This window comes from Rousettus aegyptiacus, unplaced genomic scaffold, assembly GCF_014176215.1.
Source record: "Rousettus aegyptiacus isolate mRouAeg1 unplaced genomic scaffold, mRouAeg1.p scaffold_m13_p_4, whole genome shotgun sequence".
Taxonomy (NCBI): Eukaryota; Metazoa; Chordata; class Mammalia; order Chiroptera; family Pteropodidae; genus Rousettus; species Rousettus aegyptiacus.
The window spans coordinates 76701204-76724704 of record NW_023416307.1 but is presented as its reverse complement, the minus strand read 5'-3'; the positions used below and the strand labels follow the sequence as shown (position 1 = coordinate 76724704).

At 33.8% G+C, this 23501-nt stretch overlaps 1 protein-coding gene across 4 annotated transcripts in view; it reads left to right on the top strand.

The window, feature by feature from the left end:
* Positions 1 to 15097, top strand: part of ZNF654 (zinc finger protein 654) — a 72211-nt gene extending 57114 nt beyond the window's left edge. For 3 of the 4 annotated variants that reach the window (XM_036219749.1, XM_016145829.2, XM_036219751.1), the window contains 3 exons: positions 5536 to 5677; positions 9117 to 11457; positions 12035 to 15097. In XM_036219749.1, the coding sequence (XP_036075642.1) occupies positions 5536 to 5677; positions 9117 to 11457; positions 12035 to 12042 (2491 nt within the window). In that variant the 3' untranslated portion in view covers positions 12043 to 15097. The other variant, XM_016145828.2, reaches the window with a different exon arrangement.
* The last annotated feature ends 8404 nt before the right edge of the window (positions 15098 to 23501 follow it).

The window sequence follows — 23501 nt, the reverse complement described above, 5'->3', positions numbered from 1 at the left end:
AATTTAGGTCTGTGAGTTAATTTTTTGTAAAGGGTAAAAGGTCTGCATCTAGATTCTTTTTTTTTTTTTTTTTTGCATGTGGATGTCTAGTTGTTCCAGTATTGTTTTTGAAGAGACCATCTATGCTCCATTGTATTACTTTTGTTCCTTTGTCAAAGATCAGACTTATTTATGTGGGTTAATTTCTGGCCTCTCTATTCTGTTCCATTGATTTGTGTGTCTATTCTTTAACCAATACAACAGTGTCCTCATCACTTTAGCTTTATAGTAAGTCTTGAAGTTGGGTAGCATCAGTCCTCCAACTTTGTTCTTCTTTGGTATTGTATTGACTATTCTGGGTCTTTCGCGTCTCCATATAAACTTTAGAATTAGTTTGTAAATATCTATAAAATAACCTGCTGAGATTTTTAATGAGATTGCATTAAATCTCTGTAGTTCAAGTTGGGAAGAATTAACATCTTGAAAATACTGAGTATTATCCATGAACATGGAAAATATCTCTATTTAGTTCTTTGATTTAATTAACCAGTTTTGAAATTTACCTCATAAAAATCTTGTGCATATTTTGTTAGATTTATACCTAAGAATTTTGTTTTCAAGGTGCTAATGTAAATAGTAATGTGCGAACATTATTTTTTTCAAACATTTTAAGAATTACTTAAAAGTTATTAGGATACATGACGCATCACGTTTACCTAGCAATTATGTAATTTAGAATGTGATATGATAGTGCTTTTAGTACGTACCCTTCAAGTGCTATTAGGCAAAACCATGAATAATAATTAAAAAGATTCTAATAACTTCTGCCTCCAGTACACCTCCCTCCCCCCCCCCAACACACACGCATTCACCCTACCATATTACCACTTCATTATTTTTAAGGGAAAACTAGGTTTCATTTGCTGAACATAATCTGAAATGATAATGAGCTATAAACACTTTTTAATCAGTGCTCTTGAATTTTAAGTTTTTAAATATTTAAACCAATAGTTTGAAGGAAGATTTAAAACTATACTCATTTAATAATTCTCGTTTTATAGATTAAAATCTTCAGACTAAGAGAGTTAAATAACCAATTAGTAGCAGAGCTGGGTCTAGAAACTTATGGACTTAAAACTTGTAGGAGAGTATACTTTTAGTTAGATTATATAAATTTTTATTCAAAAGTTTATCCTGTAAGTTGGAATTTCCATTGAGGAGGGACTCAGGAGGCAATGGTAAGACAAAGACAAGCATTATCATTTCTTGATACGTAGTCATTCCCAAACAGAATATAGTCATAACTGTTACAGTATATCTTTTCCTCTGGGGTTAGGAATGTTCTCTGCCCTTGTCTGTTTTAAACTATTTAAAGAGGATATTTTAGTCTTCTCATTTCAATATACTCTTAAGTAAACTGGAATCAAGTATAAACAACAAACAGGAAAACATATTTTCTTCTTTTCTTAGCTAATCAATTTCTACTGTTTAGGAAAGGACCTTAAAAATAGAACAATGCCTATCTTTCCTGCTCCTGGCCACAGTCACCCTCCATGAATAGAAGTTGGGTGTGTAACTCTCAGTTGCCTAAGTGGAAAGGAATCTTTTGCCTGCTTCTTTGTCCTTCCTTCTGAGTAGGCTAAGTTTTGATTGTCTGCCCTCTTATTTCTTCTACTTCTCTGTATTTCTGAATGCCGAGATCCTTTTTCTTGCTCCTAAAAGTTGATTTTCACTGTAATTTGAAGAGCAAGATTCTTTTCAATATATAAAGTCTATGCTGTCTTTTTCTTCTGGCCTTCCCTATAAGCCAGCTTACCCTTTGTCTCTCCTAAGGACTGTACCTGACCCACACTCCAGTTTTGCTCTATCTCAAGCCAGTGGAGTAAGCTACTAACCCCATTTCTATCATCATCACTGAATGAATGAATGAATGAATGAATGAATGAATGAATACAAATATAGAATAGCAGCTGCAAATAGTTGCTGACTGCTTCCTATAGTCTTTGCTTTATATGTGTATTATCTCATTCGTTCCAACGATTTTATAGGGTAGATAATATTATGCTCAAGCCATTCAACTAGCAAATAATAAAACCAAAATTCAAATCCAGACAGGCTGACTCACAGCCTCTGCTAAACATTACTTACTATAAGTGAGTCAAGTATGAAAAAAAAAAAACAAAACTATGTTATATGGGTGGCTGTAGGCCCTATTATAGCCTATTCTCCTGCAACTAAATAACTTGATGAACTTGATGATTTTATTAGTACTTAGCTATCTGGTGTTTGTATATCAAATTGGTGCTTTGTTTTCTAAAGGACCCTCTGTTTGAAAAGAAAATTTAAGCTTCATTAAACATTCCCTTTGGTCTTCACAAATAAGACTATCAGTGGTTTTTATGGTGTTTGTTTTTTCCTTCAAAACCAATGTACAAGTAACACCTGAGACTCCTTTTGTAAATTCAATCGAAAGGAAGCTTCATAACCATATCCTGAGATTTGTTTTGCCTGCTAGAATGCTAAAATCCATATTATTAGCCCTCTTCTGGCAAATTTATTAAGATCTTGGTATTACATTTTGTTTACAAAGCTTTCTCTTGAGTTAACAGAGATAGAGGGAAGTAAGATCTCTCTTCAGAAGAGAAAAAAAATATTGTACCTTAAGAATGTCTCTCTAAGGAATCTCAAATTACTTTTGGAGTGAGTTGGAGAATAAATATATACATTTCTAATATGTTAAACATTCATTTGTGTAATATTGAATAGAATACTTTCCCATAATTTCCAACTATCATTTTTTTGTCTTTAAATCCGTTGCAGAACTAATCCACTTTTTTTAAAACATAGTTGATGTGTTTGCCTTTTTCTATCCATAGCCTTTTGTTCTTAATATACCCCTTACTTAGAATGGCCATCATCATCTTTTATTTCATTCCATGTCTACATTTTCTTTAATATATATCCTCAAGAGGCTTCCTCTAAATGATTTTAGCATTTAGGAATACATTTTTTTATACTGTTAACCAATATTTATTGAATAAATCTCATTGCTTGGTACTATTAAGATTATAAAAACAAGAATACAGGAAACTGGTGATTTACTTTAGTATATGTGCTGCCAAAGTGAACACGGAAACTAGTGATTTATTAAACATTAGTATGTACCAGACATTTTACTTAGGTGGTTTCACTTAACTGCTCTCAGTTCTTTTTATGTATAAGAAAACTGGATAAAAGATAAAAGTCACACAGCTAGTAACAAAATGAAGTTGGAATTTATATTAGTCAGTTTGCAAGTGATAATATCCTATGTCTAACTAGTTTAGGGAAAACGTATAGGCATACGTCAGAGATTGCAAGTCCAGTTCCAGCCACTGGAATAAAGCAAACATCACAATATAGGAAGCCATAATCTTTTTATTCATGGAGGGTCTTGCCTTCAATTTGTAAAAACATGCAACATCTGGGAATCACAATAAAGCAAAATGCAATAAAATGAGGTATGCCTGTATTTAATGAAAGGACACTGGGGTATGACTGAGTCACAAAAAGGACAGCGATATAATTGATCCTAAAAAGAGAAGTGCTGTCAGGGACACTGAGATTGCTAGGGTTTTTAAAAAATTTGTTTCTCTCTTGTGCCAGTTGGTTCTGATCTCCTCTATTGCAGACCAGAAGGAATGCCAACAATCCCCAAGCCTTACAGTGTAGAGTTGAGAACATTCCAGGGACTCCTGCCAGGGTCAGTTACCTATTCCTAAATTAATATCTTAGGGAAGGTTAGAGGGGTCACATAGGAGACATGGCAACTGAGGTTCCAACTTTGTGTATTCGGGTTATTGCCAGAAAAAGGTGCCTCACTGTAAATGGGTAGTGTCATGCCAGTTATTGTATAATGCCCTATTGATAATGTAGATCTTTCTTATTCCTGGTCTCATGTTTTTTCTACTACTTCCACTATACAGTGTGTCATTGAGGAGATTTATAATGTATTAATAGTTGGGAAAATAGAGCCTATAAAATATAAGCAAGGAATATATGAAAGGCGTGAAATCAACTGGGGGATAAGATCTGTTCTGAAGTAGTTATCACTTAATTTGGGGTAATCATGAAGATGAAGCACTTGATATAGACTTTGAAAGATGAGCTCATCTTAGATATAAATAAATACTTTCCAAGTAGAGTAATCAGCATAAACAACAGTGAGAATAAGTGAAGCAAATAACTGACAGTGAGGAGATCATCCTAGAAGAGTTCCCAGGACCCAAATCCTGATGCTTCTGACTCTAAAACCCATGTTTCTGTTGCTATTGACACTATACGGTGTATTGAAGAAGCAGTGAATGAAATGATCTGGAAGGCTGGAAACATCAGTTTAGCAACCCTGTAGAAAGTACATATGTAAAATTCAAGGGCCTTATGTGATTGCATTAAGAAAGAATGGTATGGCTGTGGGAAAAAGTGTAATTGAAGTGTAAAGCCTGTGGAAAATAATTAGGTTAGAACCAAATAGATCAGAGAAATGTTTAGTGTCATTGACTGATTTAGGAAAAGATAATCAGAAATTGGTAAAGAAGTCAGAGCTAGAGAGTTAGTGCAAGGTGTGAAACCTGATGAGCTTTCTAAAGGAGTACATGTGCAAAAAAAAGTGGGTGATGGACTAAAACTTCTGAACACCCATGCAGCTAGTATGAAATGGAGGTGGAATTTTGGTTTTGCTTCTAATATGTCATTTCCATCATTTTCTGTTTTGTGTTTTCTGTACTGTCTCTCTAAGTAGGCTATGCATACCTTCATGATAGTAATCATGCTGCCCTTAAATTTAATAATTGTATGTACTTGGCTCAAGATATATACTCAGTAAGTCACTTTTTAAAAACATTTTCATCAATTATTTTAATACTTTTTAGATTATGATGCTTTATGTAACTAATGACACCATTAAAGAATTCCAGTTTGCTAAAATGTGATATCCAAATATATCCGTTATATCCTAGATTTCCTTTGCCTCAAAACCCACTGCTCCTACCTTTTTCATCTAACAAACTTGGCCATATTTTAGAAAATAATCTACCTGGAAGAGCAGAAAATCTAAAACATTTCAGAATTAGTATTATAATATACTTACACTTAAATCTGTAGTACTTTGATATCTTAATAGATTGAAAACAGATAATATGAACCACTTCTTTGCAGAAAGTCTACAGCATTTATTTTTAAATTTTCAAGTAGAGGCTTAATTAATGGCCAAAGTTTATTTTTAAAACATATAATTAATATTGGTATATCGGAACTTATTTTGATCAAGTACTAGATAGAGAAGTTCCTTAGGTTCATCAGTATATGATTTGAATCCATCCCTTACCACTGCAAAATTGCAATTTCTGATCTTTTTTCTCCCATAAAAGTAGCAGAAGTAGCTTGGGAGTTAACATAATATCCATTTATGCCCACTTATACATCTCAAGCAGGGCACTAGAGAATCAGCGAAAGATAGGTAATATCTGTATTTGAATTAACTGTATTTTTGATATCTCTTTTTTTTCTCATTTACAGGGAGTTGATTTTCATATGGAGTAAACTTCAGCTTAAGTCTAATCCTTCAAAACAAGTATTTGTAGATCAATGCTACCAGCTTTTAAGAACAGCAACTAATGTGAGAGTCATTTTTCCTTTCATGAAAATCATTAAAGATGAGGTAAATAGGATATATTTACCCTTCACTTTAAATGAAAATGAAATTACAGTTTGCTGAAACTTGAATCTCTTATGATAAAATTTATTTAATTATAAAGTTAAAGAAAAGGAGCAATTTAAAATCACATTGTCTCTCTCCCCTCAACTTCAAATTCCCAACATTATACAATGGTGTGGTATGCATGTATGTATGTATTCGTGTGTGTGTGTGTGTGTGTGTGTGTGTATGTACACACATATATAAATGTATATACACACACATATATATACTTACATATATAAATGAAAATAACTGAAAGAGAAAAAGTAAATTTAGTGTTACTTATAATTTAATATGGAAATAGCTGCTTCCATAGAAGCTATTTTTTCATATAATTAAATAAGTTTGTCCTTTTTAACACTATCCTAAGTCCTGCTTGTAGAATCTTCATTAATTTGCAGATGAACTTTATATATCTATAGGCAATACCTGTTCACTGTCATAGAGAAATATAGTTCATAGTTTTAAGTCTGGTGTTTAGGTGAAAAGAAACCATGAATACTAAAGAATTTTTGAAACTTAAGGACAAATTTTAAAGTGTTTAAGTGAAGTAATATAAACCCATTACCTGTTTTTAAGAATAGTTCTGAAGCAAGTTTTTCATGGGCCACTTACAAGTACTTGAGTACAATTTTAAATATGACTTTTATGTAGACATGAAAATGAATCCTGCAGATCCTTGAACCTTTTTCCCAAATGTTAACAGAAGTTGGAATACAAAGATAGGAAAGATATAGCTACCCTACATTTTAACTGAATATTTACATGGGTTACTTTTAAATACATAGGAGGCATCCTTTAAATAATATATTTTAATTTTTTAATATATTTATCACATTCATTATCATATCACTCATTAGATGTATGATCATGTAGTGATCATATTCCTATGATATAAAGTTGGCAGCACTGTATCAGAGGGTTTGTTTTACTTTTTTCCTACTTATTTTTCTAACTGCATTAATATCTTCATTATTAATAGTGAAGTTGTCATTCAAATGCATTATCAAAGTTATCCTCTCTCCTCATCAAAAGAGGGGGAAAAACAAACTATGCTATGGAATACTTCTCAATATTTAAAGCGCATCAAAATCACCTGTAAAACTTTTTCAAAAATAAAGATATCTGTGTTTTACATATTCTAATTTATACCAAAAGGTGACTTTGTTACAAAAAGTTTATAGTACAGGGGAAGTTCAGCTTTCTTAATTTCACAAGTCTGGTCAACTCTAAGAATACATTTTAAGAGGAAAGGTTCAAAGATGAAATAAATATGAAATTTATGCTTAATCGTTTACTAAAACATTTTTATTTGATGGAATATATCATTCACATGCCTCAGTACTATGAAAAGAGGCACAGACAATTAGCATGAGTTCAGAAGACATCACAGATGGCATATCTGAAAAGGCTTCATTGAGAAAGATGCTTTAAGCTGGGTTTTGAATGATAGAGGAGGATAATACTAACATTTGTGGAGGATTTTGTATTTTACAGAGCACTCGTGCCTTATTTTATTATTTATTTATTTCACACAACTGCCCAATGACATTGATAGAGCAGCAGAGAAACATAGGGGAGAGTGTAGGAGATGAAACTAATAGGAGGGACTGTAGGAGGCAGGGGGCGGGATACTGGAGATCCTAGAAGGAACTTGAATGCTACACTGAGACTTGGAACTTCAGTCCATAAATATACTGGAATTGTTAAAGAATTTCAGGTAAGGAAGTATCCTGTTCCCTTTTGTTCTTTTGTCATGATCCTGAAATTTTTAAACTTGGGCAGTTGGGTACATTATAACTTCACAAGTCAAGAGAGAGAATGTAGACAGAATTTAAAGAGAAGGAATTCTGTTTTGAAGCAGTGGATTTTGAATTTGTTATATCTGGAAAATCTAGATGGGAATATCTAATAGTAACAATTAGAAATAGGAAATTTGAATTCAGAAAAGGATTCCAAGATGGAAATGATGGATTTATAGAGAAAAAAAACTAAAGCCAGTGGAATAGATCTAATCCCATTCATTCTGTAAATATTTACTCAAAGGTCACAATGCAGAGTACTAACCACTAGACAATCATAGCGAGATACCTGAACACCACACAAAGGTCACTACATGCAAACTTCTATGCTAACAATAAGATGACATAATAAATGAGATATTGTATTATTTAGGAATTCGAAGTGATTCCTAGGAATTTAAGAATTCCAAGTCAGGGGTAGGGGCATAAATAGATAGTTATAAAACAATATATATATGCTTTTTAGAAATAAGTAAAAGTTATTATCAATGGAAAGAACAAGCAATGTTTATAATAGGGAATGTTTAACTCTACCCCACGCAGGGGCCAGAATGAATGGTGAGAAAAACTTACAGTGTAGAACCGATTCTCAAAGAATGAATAGGAGATAGGTAGGAATTTACTGGCTAGATAAAGTGGGAGTATAATGTGCAAAGTTAAGGTCTGCTTGTGGAACTCAAAGTAGTTAAGTAGGGTTACATAGCATGAAAGGGACTAAGAGGACATAAAGATGGTAAGGCAGACCAGCGTTCCTTTCTGTCATTATAATATACCATATGCAGGCAGTTTGATATGTACACACGCACATGCACACTCTCTTTCTCAATTTAAAGGCATCTTACTTTTGTATCTCTTTTATTCAAACAAGCATTTAGACCGTTCCAAATCACTGGCAGCATTATTTATAACTTGAATTAGGGGTAGACAACAGATTCACAAATAAAAGTTGATGCAGTTATCTTTAAGTCATCACTAAAAGTTTGAAAGCTTGAACAACTTTCACATAATTTCTAGTAGATTCATTATTCTGATATCTTATTAGATTTGGAAAGATTGTAATTGCCTTCTTCATGTGGCCTAAACTTTTCCCCTTGTTTGGATAAGTAATATTACTTAAGTAACAATATTATTTAGTGCAGCTTTATGAGTTACCAAAGCAGTTATTTTTTAAACATCAAAAATTGATACATGTGTTTAAATATGTATACTTTAACCCTTCTGCCAGAGAATGTAAGATTGATCCCTAAAATAATAAACGCTGTCTAGAAATTTAAAAAACTTCAGTCTTCATAAATTTATGAAGCATTTTGTATTTTAATCACCATAAAGTTGTGAAGCATTTTATATTATGGTTAGTAGAGCTTGACAGACTTGAAAATTAAATCAGTTGGAAGTAAAAATGCTTTTTTCAGATTATTCTCAACTTAAGTAAGATTTATTTATATATTAAAAAAGAATTTTAAAAGGCTACACATTGAGGAAAATTGCACATTTGAAATACTATGTTTATTTAACTTTCATTTCAGAGTTGTATTTTTAAAAGATAGTGTCATATTTTTAAAAAAGGTATTTAGTAGTAATATTTTTTTCTTTTTCAGGTTGAAGAAGAAGGCTTACAAATCTGTGTTGAAATATGTGGTTGTGCTCTACAACTAGACCTTTATGATGATCCCAAAACTAAATGTCTAATTTATAAAACAATTGCACATTTTTTGCCAAATGATTTGGAGATCCTCAGGATTTGTGCACTCTCAATATTTTTTCTTGAGCGCTCTTTGGAAGCTTATCATACTGTTGAAGAGCTTTACAAACGTCCAGATGAAGAATATAATGAAGGCACCAGTAGTGTTCAAAATCGTGTTCGTTTTGAATTACTTCCAATTTTGAAGAAGGGATTGTTTTTTGATCCCGAATTCTGGAACTTTGTAATGATTAAGAAAAACTGTGTAGCATTATTAAGCGATAAATCAGCAGTTAGATTTATTGATGAAAGTACACTGGAAAATGCTACAGGTAATCTAAAAAAGGCGGCGGAACAGCAAGGTTTAGATGAGGGGCTTGACTCACTTACAAATCAGAGCACTGGAGAGCTTGATCCTGATAGTGTATCTGGAGTGCAACCTAAAGATCATATTAATACAAAGAAAAACCTTACAGTTCTTAATGCTTCCAAAGTAGATCACAGTGTCCCAAGGCATCGGTGTATGTTATGTAACAAAGAATTTCTAGGTGGTCACATTGTAAGACATGCCCAGGCTCATCAGAAAAAGGGCAGTTTTTCATGTGTAATATGTGGTAGGAAATTTAGGAACAGAGGACTTATGCAGAAGCATTTAAAGAATCATGTTAAGAAAATACAAAGACAACAAATTGCTGCAGCTCAACAGGAGAATCAGGAGATCCCTGCTTTGGAAGAAATACATTGTTCCAATACTTTCATTTCATTTGAAATTGGGAATTCTGATAATAAGGATTCGGAAGTGCAGGCTACAAATGCTTCCAGTAATGGAAACAAAGAAGTCATCCCTGCGCATATGGCTGAATTCATTGAAATTCCCGTAAGTGTGTCGGAAGATGTAATTGAAAACGTTATTGAAAATGGCAGTCTGGATACTTCTTTAAATAATGCATCGAAGCCTTTACCTGTATGTGAGGATGACTATGAGGAAGAAGAGGATGAAGAAGGTAATTATGAAGAAGATGATTATGACCTGAATCAAGAAACTTCAATACTTCATAAAATCAATGGAACTGTGTGCCATCCAAAAGACATATATGCTACAGATCAAGAAGGAAACTTTAAGTGCCCTGCTCTTGGCTGTGTCAGGATATTTAAAAGAATTGGATTCCTAAATAAACATGCAAGAACTGTACATCCAACTGACTTAAATGTGCGGCAAACGGTAATGAAGTGGAGCAAAGGAAAATGTAAATTTTGTCAAAGGCAGTTTGAAGATTCTCAACACTTTATAGATCACCTTAATAGACACAGCTATCCAAATGTGTACTTTTGTTTGCATTTTAATTGCAATGAGTCGTTTAAGCTGCCATTCCAGCTTGCTCAGCACACAAAAAGTCACAGGATATTTCAAGCTCAGTGTAGTTTTCCAGAATGCCATGAGCTTTTTGAAGATCTTCCTCTGCTATATGAACATGAAGCTCAGCACTATTTAAGTAAAACACCAGAATCATCTGCAAAACCAAGTGAAGCAATTCTTTGGGATGTTCTTACAGACTCAAATCCTAATCATCAGGAAAAAGACTCATCTAGTAATGAGAAACAAGCTATTAATCTGCCAGTTTCTGCTAGCAAATCAAGGAAAGATTCTACAGAACCAAAGACATGTATAGAAAGTATGGAAAAGACAGACAATTTAGTTCAGAATGGAAATGAACATTCTGATGGTACTGTTTCTGATGTAAGCTTGATAGACCAAAAGATGCCTGATATAGAGCCAAATTCTGAAAATAATTGTAGTATTAGTGACTTAGTTAATGGACACAGTGAAATAGAGCAGACACCTTTAGTTTCACCAGATCCTTCTTTGAAAATTGATACAAATAGAATCAGGACAGAAAACGGTTCCATTTTACCCAGTGTTGTACCACAAGAACACAGTACCCTGCCAGTAACTCAGGCACCTTCCAAACCAAATCCTACAAGTGAACATACTTCATATGGCTTAATTTTATCAAAGCCATATGTCAGACCATTGCCTCCCAGTTACCTTGATGAACGGTACCTTAGTATGCCAAAACGCAGAAAATTTCTGACTGATAGAATAGATCCCTGTTCTGATCAAGACGTTTGTAAAAAATCAATGAAAAGATTGAGATGTGGCAAATGCCTGACCACCTACTGTAATGCAGAAGCACTTGAGGCTCACCTTGCACAAAAGAAATGTCAGACACTCTTTGGATTTGATTCAGATGATGAAAGTAAGTCTTCTATCTTCTTAATAGGTTTATCTATAGAAATAAAAAATGCCATAGGTCTTTAAGGTTTAAAAAATTAACACTTGTATAGCACAGGTCATAAAGCACTACCTATACATCCTTTAATCCATACAAATATTATGAGGTGATATTACTCATCCTGTTTTATAGAGCAAGCAACTGAAATTCACAAGTAATTTGCATAGGCACAGGCCTATGAACTTGTGGAAGCCAGAATTTGTACACAAGTTTTTCATACTCTGAGCATTATCTTTCAATGTATCTGATACTTTTCTTCATTTTAAGTTTCATGTAATAAAAGTTCTGGAAACAGGAATTATGATGGAAATGTTTTTCACCTGTATGCCAGAATATAAGCCAAGTGAAGTTGAGCCACCATTACAAAAACAAGTAAAAAGAATCAGAAAATAACTGAAAACAAAACTGAGCAAAGGAAGAGCTTGTCTTTCTACTGATATCAATATTCTTTGAGAAAGGATATTAATAAACAGGAATTTTAGAATTCCAGTCGAACATCTATAAAATTTGAATTAATCAAATTTTGTGTTCTGTTTTACAGGTGCCTGATAAAAATGTTTCAGAAAGATCTGTCGATCAATCAGTAGTGTGAAAAAGGCACTACAAGAAAATGCATCATCAGTTTGCTGTTTCCCTGATGGCCTTAATTTTAGAGCGGTCTCGGATTACTAAAGATAAAGACAAAGCACATTGTCTAGAATGAACTCAGAGATCTGCTGGTTTAGATTCCAAAAGGGTTATTACAAAACTCCCAAAGTACCAGTTATCCAGAAAACCACATTTTTTAAAAAGTTCATGATAATAGCAGCATGTTCAGTTTCGCTTGTGTGAGAAACATGTTCAGGCAACTAGTCAAAGTGAGAAACCAGCTATGGCCTTACAGAAAGGGAAAAGTTAACCCATTATTTTAAAAAAAGGGGAGGGGTTAGTTACAATAAAACAACTTAAAATGTTCTACAAATGAGATTTGTTTTCTTGTCATGCATAACTGACTTATATCCTCCCATTTGGTCAAACATGGTTTAAGGAATCACTGCTATTTGGTTTATTATAATTTAAAAATGGATACATGAAAATAAAACTTGACATGTCATCATATTAACCTTTAAAAGATTGTAACTTGTTTCCAGGTGATTGAGTAGACAGATCAAAGTTCAATGAATGGCATGCCATCATTGAAAAGTAAAAAACTAAAGAAAACAAAACAACAATGCTTTGATAGAACCTTCCACTTTCTATTTTTGTCATACCAATGAGTTATATTTAAAAGGCAAGCAGTGCCAGTTAAATAGAAGAAATACCATCAATAACTTTGGGGAGGGATATGAGGAATCTAAGACCATTAAAGGCTATCTAGTTGAAAGAAAAACACTGAATTGCAAATTCCTCAATGTGAATAATGGTATAAGCACACTGGGATATTTCTATTTGTATATAGAGTAGCATTAGGACATTGCTTGATGATTCATAGTAAGGTCCTTTAGACATTAATGTGAGTTATCTAAGTATAGTCCTATAAAAATAACTGGCTGTAAAAAAATATGTAAACTAAGAATCAGGTGAAGAATTCATTGGTCTTATTCAGTTAGGAGAGTTAATTATAAAATAAGCCATACTTCTCATGCTTTCTTATTTATTAGTAATGAATTTGGTCTGAATAGTAATTTTTCTATATATATATAAAAGGAAATATTTACACAAAAAAATTGCACAGCAAGAACACAATAGATATATTGATACATTTATTTTCCTTGACGACCAGTAATTTTCCTAAGAAAGATTTTAACAGTCAATTGTTAAAATGTTTTTTAAAATACCCTCAGATGTGTTCCACTTGTACATTCTCTAAAAGAGGAAGCTTAAAGGCTTCCTTTTACCTAATAATGTGTTGATCTATAGCAAGGATAAAATGAACAAAAATGCAAAGGCAAATTCTTCAAAAACTGAGCTACTAATGTACCAATGTCAATAAATATTCCAGTTATTCCAACTTACACATTTTTGTTCAAAGCAGATAATCTTATGAGACCCTGCTATTATAGATTTTTGGATATTAAAGCTTCTTGAATGAAGTTACCAAGAAAGTGGAACATTTCTTCCAAGGTAGCATTCAGGCTTTATTAAATTAGGATTTGGAGGTCACGATACATTAAATATCTAAAAAAAAAAAGTTCCCAATTTTATTTATCATGGACATTCATTACTATGCAATTGATAGTCATAAATCCATTCCAATCAAATGTGGGTCTTTTTTTTTTTTTTTTTATGTAGCCTACATTAGGCTGTGGGATCTTATTTAAATAAACATAAAACAATCAGATTTTTTAATTCTTTCAGGTCAACTTTAAAAAGTTTCCATATTTCCAGATAAAATATAACACTTGAGTTCTGTTTCATTTCAGTCTAATATACATCATGTAATAAAAAGTCTGTTTGGAAACTAGTTCATTTGAACAATTAAGTTCTTTTTGAAATATAATCTCTGTATATTTTTCAGAAGTTTAAAATTACAACTTAACATTTTATCACATTTTTAACTTTGTTTTTTTTTTTTGTAAGCTGTAACTATCAACGGATTCATCTCTGTAAATTATTTTCATTTGTTTTGCAGTTCATACTAAGATGTTTTAAACGTGTTCCGCTTGCTATTTTTTTTGTCTTTAATTTGAGGTTTTCTACTTTTGTGTTGCTAAGGGAAAACTGTTTCTGAAAGACTGAGGTCAAATCAGTTTAAACATAACTAAGTCAAGGAATGGTTTATAAAATTCTGTTTGACCACACTGTTCTAGCCTGTTTATATACTTCTCAAATAATTGCTATTGAAAGAATGTGTACATTTTATGTATGTTTTATAAGACATGAACTTAAATCATTTTGCTTTTAGAGGGTGCATAAACTTCCAACAGTTCTAATTTGGGATTCAGAAGAAAAGAAAGCTTTCTTCAGATTTTTTTTTCTTTTCTGCTCCTTCTATTTTGAGGATATTTTTATCTTACATGGGCCAAGTTTCAATTGTTTGTTTTTAAATAAAAATTTTCTTCAAAAGATTAATAACTTTCTGCTATGTTTCAGTAAGGTCAAGAAAATAGCAAATCTGAATTTTTGCTGCTCAATATTATGAAAGGAGGTAGAAAGGGGGAATCTCCGTGGACAAGGACACTGGTACTTTGGGCTTTAGCCATATTCATTTTTTAAACCACCAATTATATGGATAATTTATAACATTGAACTTGTTATTCTCAAATCACACTTGAAGGTTCAGCCGTACTCCTTTCATGTTCGGTATAAACTGTTGTATGGATGAGAAACCTAAAAGGGATGATAGTGTTTATTTTTTAATTTATTTGGTACTGTAAAACACCTTTTCAGAATGACTAAATGCTGCATATGCATTTTGGAATTGTTAATATGTGAAAGATTACAGATTCAGCAAGAAAGGAAATTTGTGCTTCCTTGTTGAACATTAAATTATTTTACTTTGCATTTTATAAGAGTACAAATTAAAACTGAGCCATTGAACTGCAATAAATCAACAATAGTGTCTCATTTCAAGAAATTTTTGTACTGTACATAGATTTGTTCAATAAAACGTCCTTGTTGGTAATGACGTGTTCAGTTTTATGTAGCAATGTTTCGAAAGGAATTATCAGGCTTAAGGTATATATTAAATAAGAAATTTCCATTATGTCTCAAGGAAAAGGTATTTCCATTAATATTACCATATTCTGATTACTGAGTGATTTTAAAAAGAATATAGGAAAAAGGAAAAAACAAGTTTATATAAAATAGAACTTTTTAGAAATTATTTTTACTAATGTCCATATGCAGGAATTACACATTGACAGAATGGTGGTTACTAAAGCCATTTCAGGTAAATGGTTTCAGTGTGAGATAGCACTCTCTGCAAATTCAGCAGGTGGAAGACAATTATGAGAACTCTTGAAAAGCAAGGCTGGATGGATTTATTCTCGGTAATTCTTCAAAGATAACCTCTGGTGGAACTTAGATGATGAAGTCACTTGGAAATAAGATGTAAATGATAATGAAAATTACTACCTAAAAAGTATCCGAATGGGAAAATGTTTACGTCAATTCATATCTAAAAGGTCCTTGGGCGTAAGGGCTCCTACTTTTTTGTTTACTAACAAAGGAAAAACCCCTATGATATTTCCTGGAACTGGAACTGGAAAACGGGGCTGATGTAGAAAAAGAACCTCTTTGATGTGATCAGATAGCACTGAGTTAAATACAGTTATTTGCACATATTACAAAAATGAAAGATACTGAGTTAAATACAGTTATTTGCACATATTACAAACGTTATGCTTTGAAAAACACTATAAGAAAGTTATTGAAACATTCTAGAGCTGAGATCTAGAATTCAAAGTATATGATTTATGATCATGATTTTCGACTTAAATGTATTGAAGTATTTAGATAAAATTATTGGGGTGATTTTCCATTTTTCAGAAATGAGGTATTCTGGGAAGCAAGCAAATATTACTAAGTAGGCTTCCAAGATAAATTAGGTTGCTTTTCATAGCATAATATAAGATCTATACTGATTTCAAAATTCAACTGATAGTAGACAGAAGTTTTGGCAATATATCAAGACTTAATATAGAAACAATCCAGTTCTACATGAATAAAAACAAATGACTAAAAGGTTCATGCCTTATTTATGAGTGCTGCACACTGGAGAAGAAATGGCTTCTTGTTTTACTAATTACTGCATACCAGCTACTTTATATGTGTAACCCCTAATTGTTAAAACAAGTCTTGTAAGAACACTGCTTTTTAGAAACCAAGGCTCAGAAAGCTGAAATAACGAAGTCACACAGCTAATAAGTAGAGAAGTGGAAGTGAAAAATTAGATGTATCCTAAAACCACTCTGCCATGTAGTCTTCCCTACAAATGTAGAGTATGAATAGATCTAATATACCCAAGTTGAGAGGGCCAGACTTGCCTGAGGATTAGCAATTTGAGACAAAAGATGAAGTCTGCCACAGACGTAGCTGAATATTTTATTCTCTTCTACCAGCAGTAATTCTTACAGTGTGGTCTCCTCAGCAGAATTGGATCACCTGAGAACTTGTTAGAAATGCTAAGTTTTGGTTAGGTGGGGCACCCATCTGTCTTTTGACAAGTCCTCCAACTGATTCTGAAACACGCTAAGGTTAGAAAACCATATACCTAAAGCAACAAGGTTCTTTGTATTTCCCTAGAAGGTAAACTATTTCCCCTTAAATTCATAGAGCCTTCATAGAAACTCAGTTTCCAAAATAGTTAAAGAAGTCCTCTATTAATAATTACTTAACTGCATTTGTATAAATGTGTATATATATATATTTTTTTTTTTTCTAAATTAAGTTTATTGGGGTAACATTGGTTAATACAATTATATAATTTGCAGGTGTACATTATAACATTTGTATATTCTATTGTGTTTACCACCCCAATCCAGTTTTCTACAGCTAACATATATTTGATCCCCTTTACTCACTTCACCCTACCCCTACCTCCCTATATTTGACCCCCTTTACCTCACCCCTTCCCCGCACCCCCCCCCCCACCCTCTGGTTCCTCTGATAACCACTAGACTATAGTCTATGTCCATGAGTCTCTGTTTGTTCTGTTTGTTTGTTGCTTTTAGGTTTATATCCCACATATAAGTGATATCATGTGATTTTCAACTTTTTCTGTCTGGCTTATTTCACTTAGCATGATTATCTTGAGTTCTATCCATGTTGTCGCAAATGGCTGTATTTCATCTCTTCTTATGGCTGAGTAATATTCCATTGTATATATGTACCACAACTTCTTTAGCCAATCATCTATTATAGGACATTTAGGTTGCTTCCATGTCCTGGCCACTGTGAATAGGCTGCTATGAACATTGGTATGCAAATATCTTTATGGATATGATTTTTCAAGTCTTTGGGGTAAATACCCAGTAGAGGGATTGCTGGATCATACGGTAGATCAATTCTTAGTTTTTAGAGGAACCTCCATACTGTTTTCCACAGTGGCTGTACCACTTTGCAGTCCCACCAGCAGTGTATGCGGGTTCCTTTTTCTCTGCATCCTCTCCAGCATTTATTACTTGTCCTGTTGATTATAGCTGTTCTAACAAGTGTGAGACGGTATATCATTGTGGTTTTGATTTGCATTTTTCTAATAGCTAGTAATGTTAGCATCTTTTCATGTTTGTTGGCCATTTGTACATCCTCTGGGGAGAAAAAAGCTGTTCAGATCTTCTGCCTATTTTTTTGATTGGATCATTTGTTTTTTGTTGTTGTTATTGAGTCATATGAGTTCTTTGTATATTTTGGATCTTAGGACAAAATATACAAAGAGATATATATTGTTTTTGGTCTGTTTTTCCCTTTAGTTCTTAGAGGCATTGCTTGCAAATATATCTTCATATTCGGATGGTTGTCTCTTTACCTTGTTGGTGATTTCTTTTCCTGAGCAGAAGCTTTTTAGTTTGATGTAGTCCCATTCATTTATTTTTGCTTTCATTTCCTTTGCCTTTGAGGTCAAATTCATAAAATCCACTTTAAGTCCAAGGTCCTTGAGTTTTGTTCCTATGTTTTCTTCTATGCATTTTATTGTTTCAGGTTTTATATTAATCCTTAATCCATTTCGAGTTAATTTTGGTGTGTGGTGATAGACAACAGTCTAGGTTCATTCTTTTGCAGGTGGCTTTCCAGGTTTCCCAGCACTTTATTGAAGAGGTTTTCCAGCACTATTTATTGAAGAGGTTTTCCTTTTTCCGCTGTATGTTTTTGGCTTGTCAAAAATTGTTTGCCCATATAAACGTGAGTCTATTTCTAGATTCTTGGTCCTGATCCACTGGTCTGTTTGTCTGTTTTGTTGCTAATACCATGCCATTTTGATTACTGTCATTTGTAGTATAATTTGAAGTTGGTCAGAGTGATGCTTCCAGTCTTGTCCTTTTTTCTCAGGATGGCTTTGGCAGTTCAGAGTCTTTTGTGCTTCCATATGGATCTGAAGATTTTTAATTTTTTTCTTTAAAAAATGCCAATGGGATTTCGATGGAGATTGCATTAAATCTGTATAACAGATTTAGGTAATATGGTCATTTTAACTATGTTGCTTCTTCCAAGCCAAGAACATGGAATATCTTTCCATTTCTTTGGATCTGATTCAATTTCATTTAATAGAGTCTTGTAGTTTTCATTATATAGGTCCTTCACATGTTTCATTAAACTTTTCCTAGGTATTTTATTCTTTTTGTTGCAATTGTGAAAGGAATTATTTTTTCCACTTCTTTTTCTGACACTTCATTGTTAGAATATAGGAATGCTATGGATTTTTGAACATTGATATTGTAACCAGAAACTTTATTGTATTTGCTTATTGTTTCTAGTGGTGTTCTTGTGGAGTCTTTAGGGTTTTCTATATAGAAAATTAAGTCATCTGCAAATAAAGACACTTCAACTTCTTCATTTCCTATTTGGATGCCTTTTATATCCTTCTCTTGTCTAATTGCACTCGCTAGCACTTCCAATGTTATACTGAATAACAATGGCAAGAATGGACAGCCTTGTCTTGTTCCTGATCTTAGAGGGAAGGTTTTTAGTTTTTCACCATTAAATATAATGTTGGCTGAGAGTTTGTCATATATGGCTTTGATTATGTTAAGGTACTTTCCTTCTATAATGATTTTGTGAAGTGTTTTGATCATAAATGGATCCTGTATCTTATTGAAGGCTTTTTCTGCATCTATTGATATGATCATCTGATTTTTATTGTTTGTTTATGTGATATATCGTATTAATCGATTTACATATGTTGAACCATCCCTGTGCCCCTGGGTTGAAGCCCACTTGACCGTGGTGTATAATCTTTTTAATATATTGCTGTATTTGGTCAGCTAGTATCTTATTTAGGATTTTTGCATGTGTGTTCGTAAGAGATATTGGTCTGTTGTTTTCTTTTGTATTATCTTTACCAGGTTTTGGTATCAAAGTTATATTGGTCTCATAAAATGAGTTGGGAAGTATTGCCTCCTCTTCCATATTTTGGAAGAGTTTGAGGAGAACAAGTATTAAATCTTCTTTGAATGTTTGGTAGAATTCATTGGTGAAGCCATCTGGTCTTGGACTTTTACTTTTTGGTAAGTTTTTGATGATTGTTTCAATTTTCATGCTGCTGATCAGTCTATTTAGATTTTCCACTTCTTTTTGATTCAGTCTAGGAAGGTTGTATTTTTTCTAAGTGGTGGTCCATTTCTTCTAGGTTATTAAATTTGGTGTTATATACTTTTTTCATAGTATTCTTGTATGATCCTTTGTATTTCTGTGATATCAGTTGTAATTTCCCCTCTTTCATCTATGATTTTGTTTATTTGTGTCCTTTCTCTTTTTTCTTTAGTGAGTCTAGCCAGGGGTTTGTCAATTTTATTAACCTTTTCAAAGAACCAGCTCTTTGTTGCATTTATTTTTTCTATTGTTTTTTTTGTTTGTTTTCAATTTCATTTATTTCTGCTCTAATTTTGATGATTTCTTTCCTTCTGCCAGCTTCATTTCTTCTTCCTTTTCTAGTTTTTTAAAGATGAAACATTAGGTTGTTTATTTGGGCTCATTCTTGTTTTTGGAGGTAGGTCTGTAATGATGTGAACTTTCCTCTTATGACCCTTTTGCCGTGTCCCAAAAATTTTGATATGTTGTACTATTATTATTATTCGTTTCTATGTATCTCTTCATCTCTCTTTTTATTTCTTCTCTGACCCACTTATTCTTCAGTAGCATGTTGTTTAACCTCCATGTATTTGTGGTTCTTCCTGCTTTCTTTTTGCAGTTGATCTCTAGTTTCAAAGCATTATGATCAGAGAATATGGTTGTTATGCTTTCAACCGTTTGCATTTGTTGAGGCTATCTCTGTGTCACAGTATGTGGCAATTCTTGAGAATGTTCCATGTGCTCTAGAGAAGAATGTATAAGCAGCTGTTTGGGGATGGAAGGCTCTGTAAATGTCAGTTATGTCCAGCTAATGTGCCATTTAAGGATGTTATTTCCTCATCGATTCTCTCTATGGATGATCTGTCCATGTCTGGCAGTGGAATATTTAGATCCTCTACTATGATATTGCTTTTGGTCTGTTTCTCCCTTTAGTTCTGTTAGTAATTGCTTTACATTTATATTTTGGGGCTCTCTGATTGGGAGCATAGATATTAATAATTGTTATGCTTTCTTGGTGCATGATTCCCTTATCATTATGAAGTGTCTCTCAGTATCTTTATCTTTTTTTTATTTTTGAAGTCTCTTTTGTCCGATATTAGTACTGCTTCTCTCGCTTTTCTCTGAATGCCATTTGCTTGAAATATTTTCCACCCATTCATTTTGAGTCTAGATTTGTCTTTGGAGCTAAAATGTGTCTCCTGGAGGCAGCATATAGTTGGGTTTTGTTTTTTGATCCATTGTGTAATTCTGTGCCTTTCTACTGGTGCAATCAGTCCATTTATATTTAGGGTAATTATTGAAATAGGAGGTCTTCTTATAGCCATTTTATCTTTTGTTTTCTGGTAGCGCGATGTTTCCATTGTTTCCTTATCCTGGTGTTTCTGTTTTCTTTATTTGGGTTGGCTTTTGTGGGTTTTGCCTCTAGTTTTTCTTGTTTTATGTTATATATTTCAGTTCTGAATCTTTGGTGTGTGGTTACCATTACAAATATGAAAAGGATACGAATATATATACAGTTATACATTTTCTTCTGCATCTGCCTTATCTTCATTCCCCTTTGCAAATTTGGATCTTTAAATCCTCCCCTTCTTAGTCATTGTTGTCTCAGTTTGTCCCTATGTATGTAGAACATTCAATACTATCTTGTTATAACAATTCACTTATTATCATTTAAGCTATAACGCCCTGTTCTTAGTAAGGGTTGCACTCCTCTGCTTCTATTTGCCTGATAGTCACTTTACTCCTAATTATGTATTTTTGTTGTTATTGTTGTTGTTTTGTTTTGTTTTAGGTGAGCTGACCCCTTTCAGTATTTCCTGTAGAGCAGGTCTTGTATTGGAGAATTCCCTCAATTTTTGTATGTCTGGAAAGGTCTTAATTTCTCCTTCACATCTAAAGAGCTTAGCTGGACACATTACTCTAGGCTGGCAGTTCCTTTCACTTAATAGTTTAAATATTTGATTCCATTCCTTTCTGGCTTGTAAGATTTGTGCTGAGAAGTCCAAGGATAATCTAATGGGGTTAACCTTTATATATTACCATTTTCTTCTCCCTGGCTGCCTTGAGAATTCTTTGTCGTTGATTTCTGATAAATTTAATACAATGTATCTTAGTGAAGGCGTTTTGGGGTTGAGATACTTGGATATTCTGTTGACTTCTTGAATTCCAAGCTCTACTTCATTCCTTAGATTTCAGAAATTCTTGTCCACTATTTGAGAATGCTTTCTAGTCCCTGCTCCTTTTCCTCGCCTTCGATAATACATATTGTTATTGTTTTTCCTCTCTTGATGGTATCAGCTAGTTCTTACATTCTCTTTCATTATTTTTCATTCTTCGGTTTCTTTCTCTTCCTTCTGATGCATCTCTAGATTTCTGTCTTCGATATCACTAATCTTTTCCTCCATTTGGTCAACTCTATTTCCCCATCTTGCTTTTTCATTTTTCAACTCTTGCAGTGTGTTCTTTATCTCCAGAAGTTCTATTTGGTTCTTTTTGAGGGTTTTGATCTCCTTGCTCTGCCCTTCTAGTTGTTTTTTCAATTCCTGAAATTGTTGATATGATTCGTTTTCAACCTCAATGAGTTTTTCAGAAGTGCCATCCTAAATTCTCTGTCCATTTAAGTTGCATATTTCTATGTCTGTAAGCTTATTTTCTGGAGATTTTTCTCTTTCTTTATGAGAGGCCTTGTCACTTTGGTTGTTCATGGTGTTTAATAGACTATTTCTCTGCCTGGGCATTAAGGGAAGTGTATTATGCTGTTTTCCAGAAAGGTTTACTTATAAAGGTCTGACTGTAGTGTGTTGTAAAGGTGCTTTTCTTTTGGTTTCCAGTAGGTGGCATCTAAGCCTCTTGGATTAGCCCCTACTTTATATAATGCCTGTGGCAGCTCTCATGTGCAGATGCCAGGCTTAGAGTGCTGGTGTGCGGTTGGGGTGTTTTTTGTTGAGTTTTAGATGTCAGTTTATTGTCATTGCAAGGGGAGAGATCTGGGGATGTCTCTCACTTTTCCATGTTTTCCACCATGTCTTCCGTTGAAGTGCGGCTCATAGCATTTGTTGCCTGAATTGAAATGTAGCTTACAGGGCTTGCAGCTTTTGCTGCAATTGGAAAAGCCACTCACAACGATGGCTGCCCAGCTGTGAACACTTGGTTCTGAATCACTTGTAGCTGAGCTTGGCAGCAAGCCATTAATACCTGCTGGTTGGGTGTGTGGGGTCTCAGAGAGACAGTGGCTGTCAGATCAAAACAGCCGCAGTCTTACTGGAAATTTGGTAACTTTTAAGTTCCCACAGATGACCCAGATCACAGCAAGACCAACTGCTGTTTGGGACTGGCCCACAAGTCCCCGATATCTGCCCGAGTTCGTGTTGGCAGCAGTGATCTTCCTGATCCTAATCTCTGAAATGGGACTCACAGCACTGGCTGGCCGCTGTTGCTAGGATTTAAAACGCTGCTCACAACAATGGCGGCCCAGCTGTGAGTACTTCACTCTGAATCACTCAGCTCAGGGCTTGGCAGCCAACCATAAACAACTTTCCCTGGCAATCTGCAGGTTAGGCTGATCTCCCTCAGACCAGCTTCTCCTAATGGTTCTGTGAAAGGGGTCTTGCACAATCAAGCTGGCATGGTCTGTTAGGGGGCTGGACTAAGGCACAACGATGGCTTCCTTTCCAGCCCTCTTTCTGACTCTAGGTAATGGAGACTTTTTTGGAAGGAATCCCACGCAGGCCTCAGACCCACCACTGATGTCCCAGGCGAGTGTCCGCGGGTCAAAAAACCTTTGTATGGGTCCTTCAAAG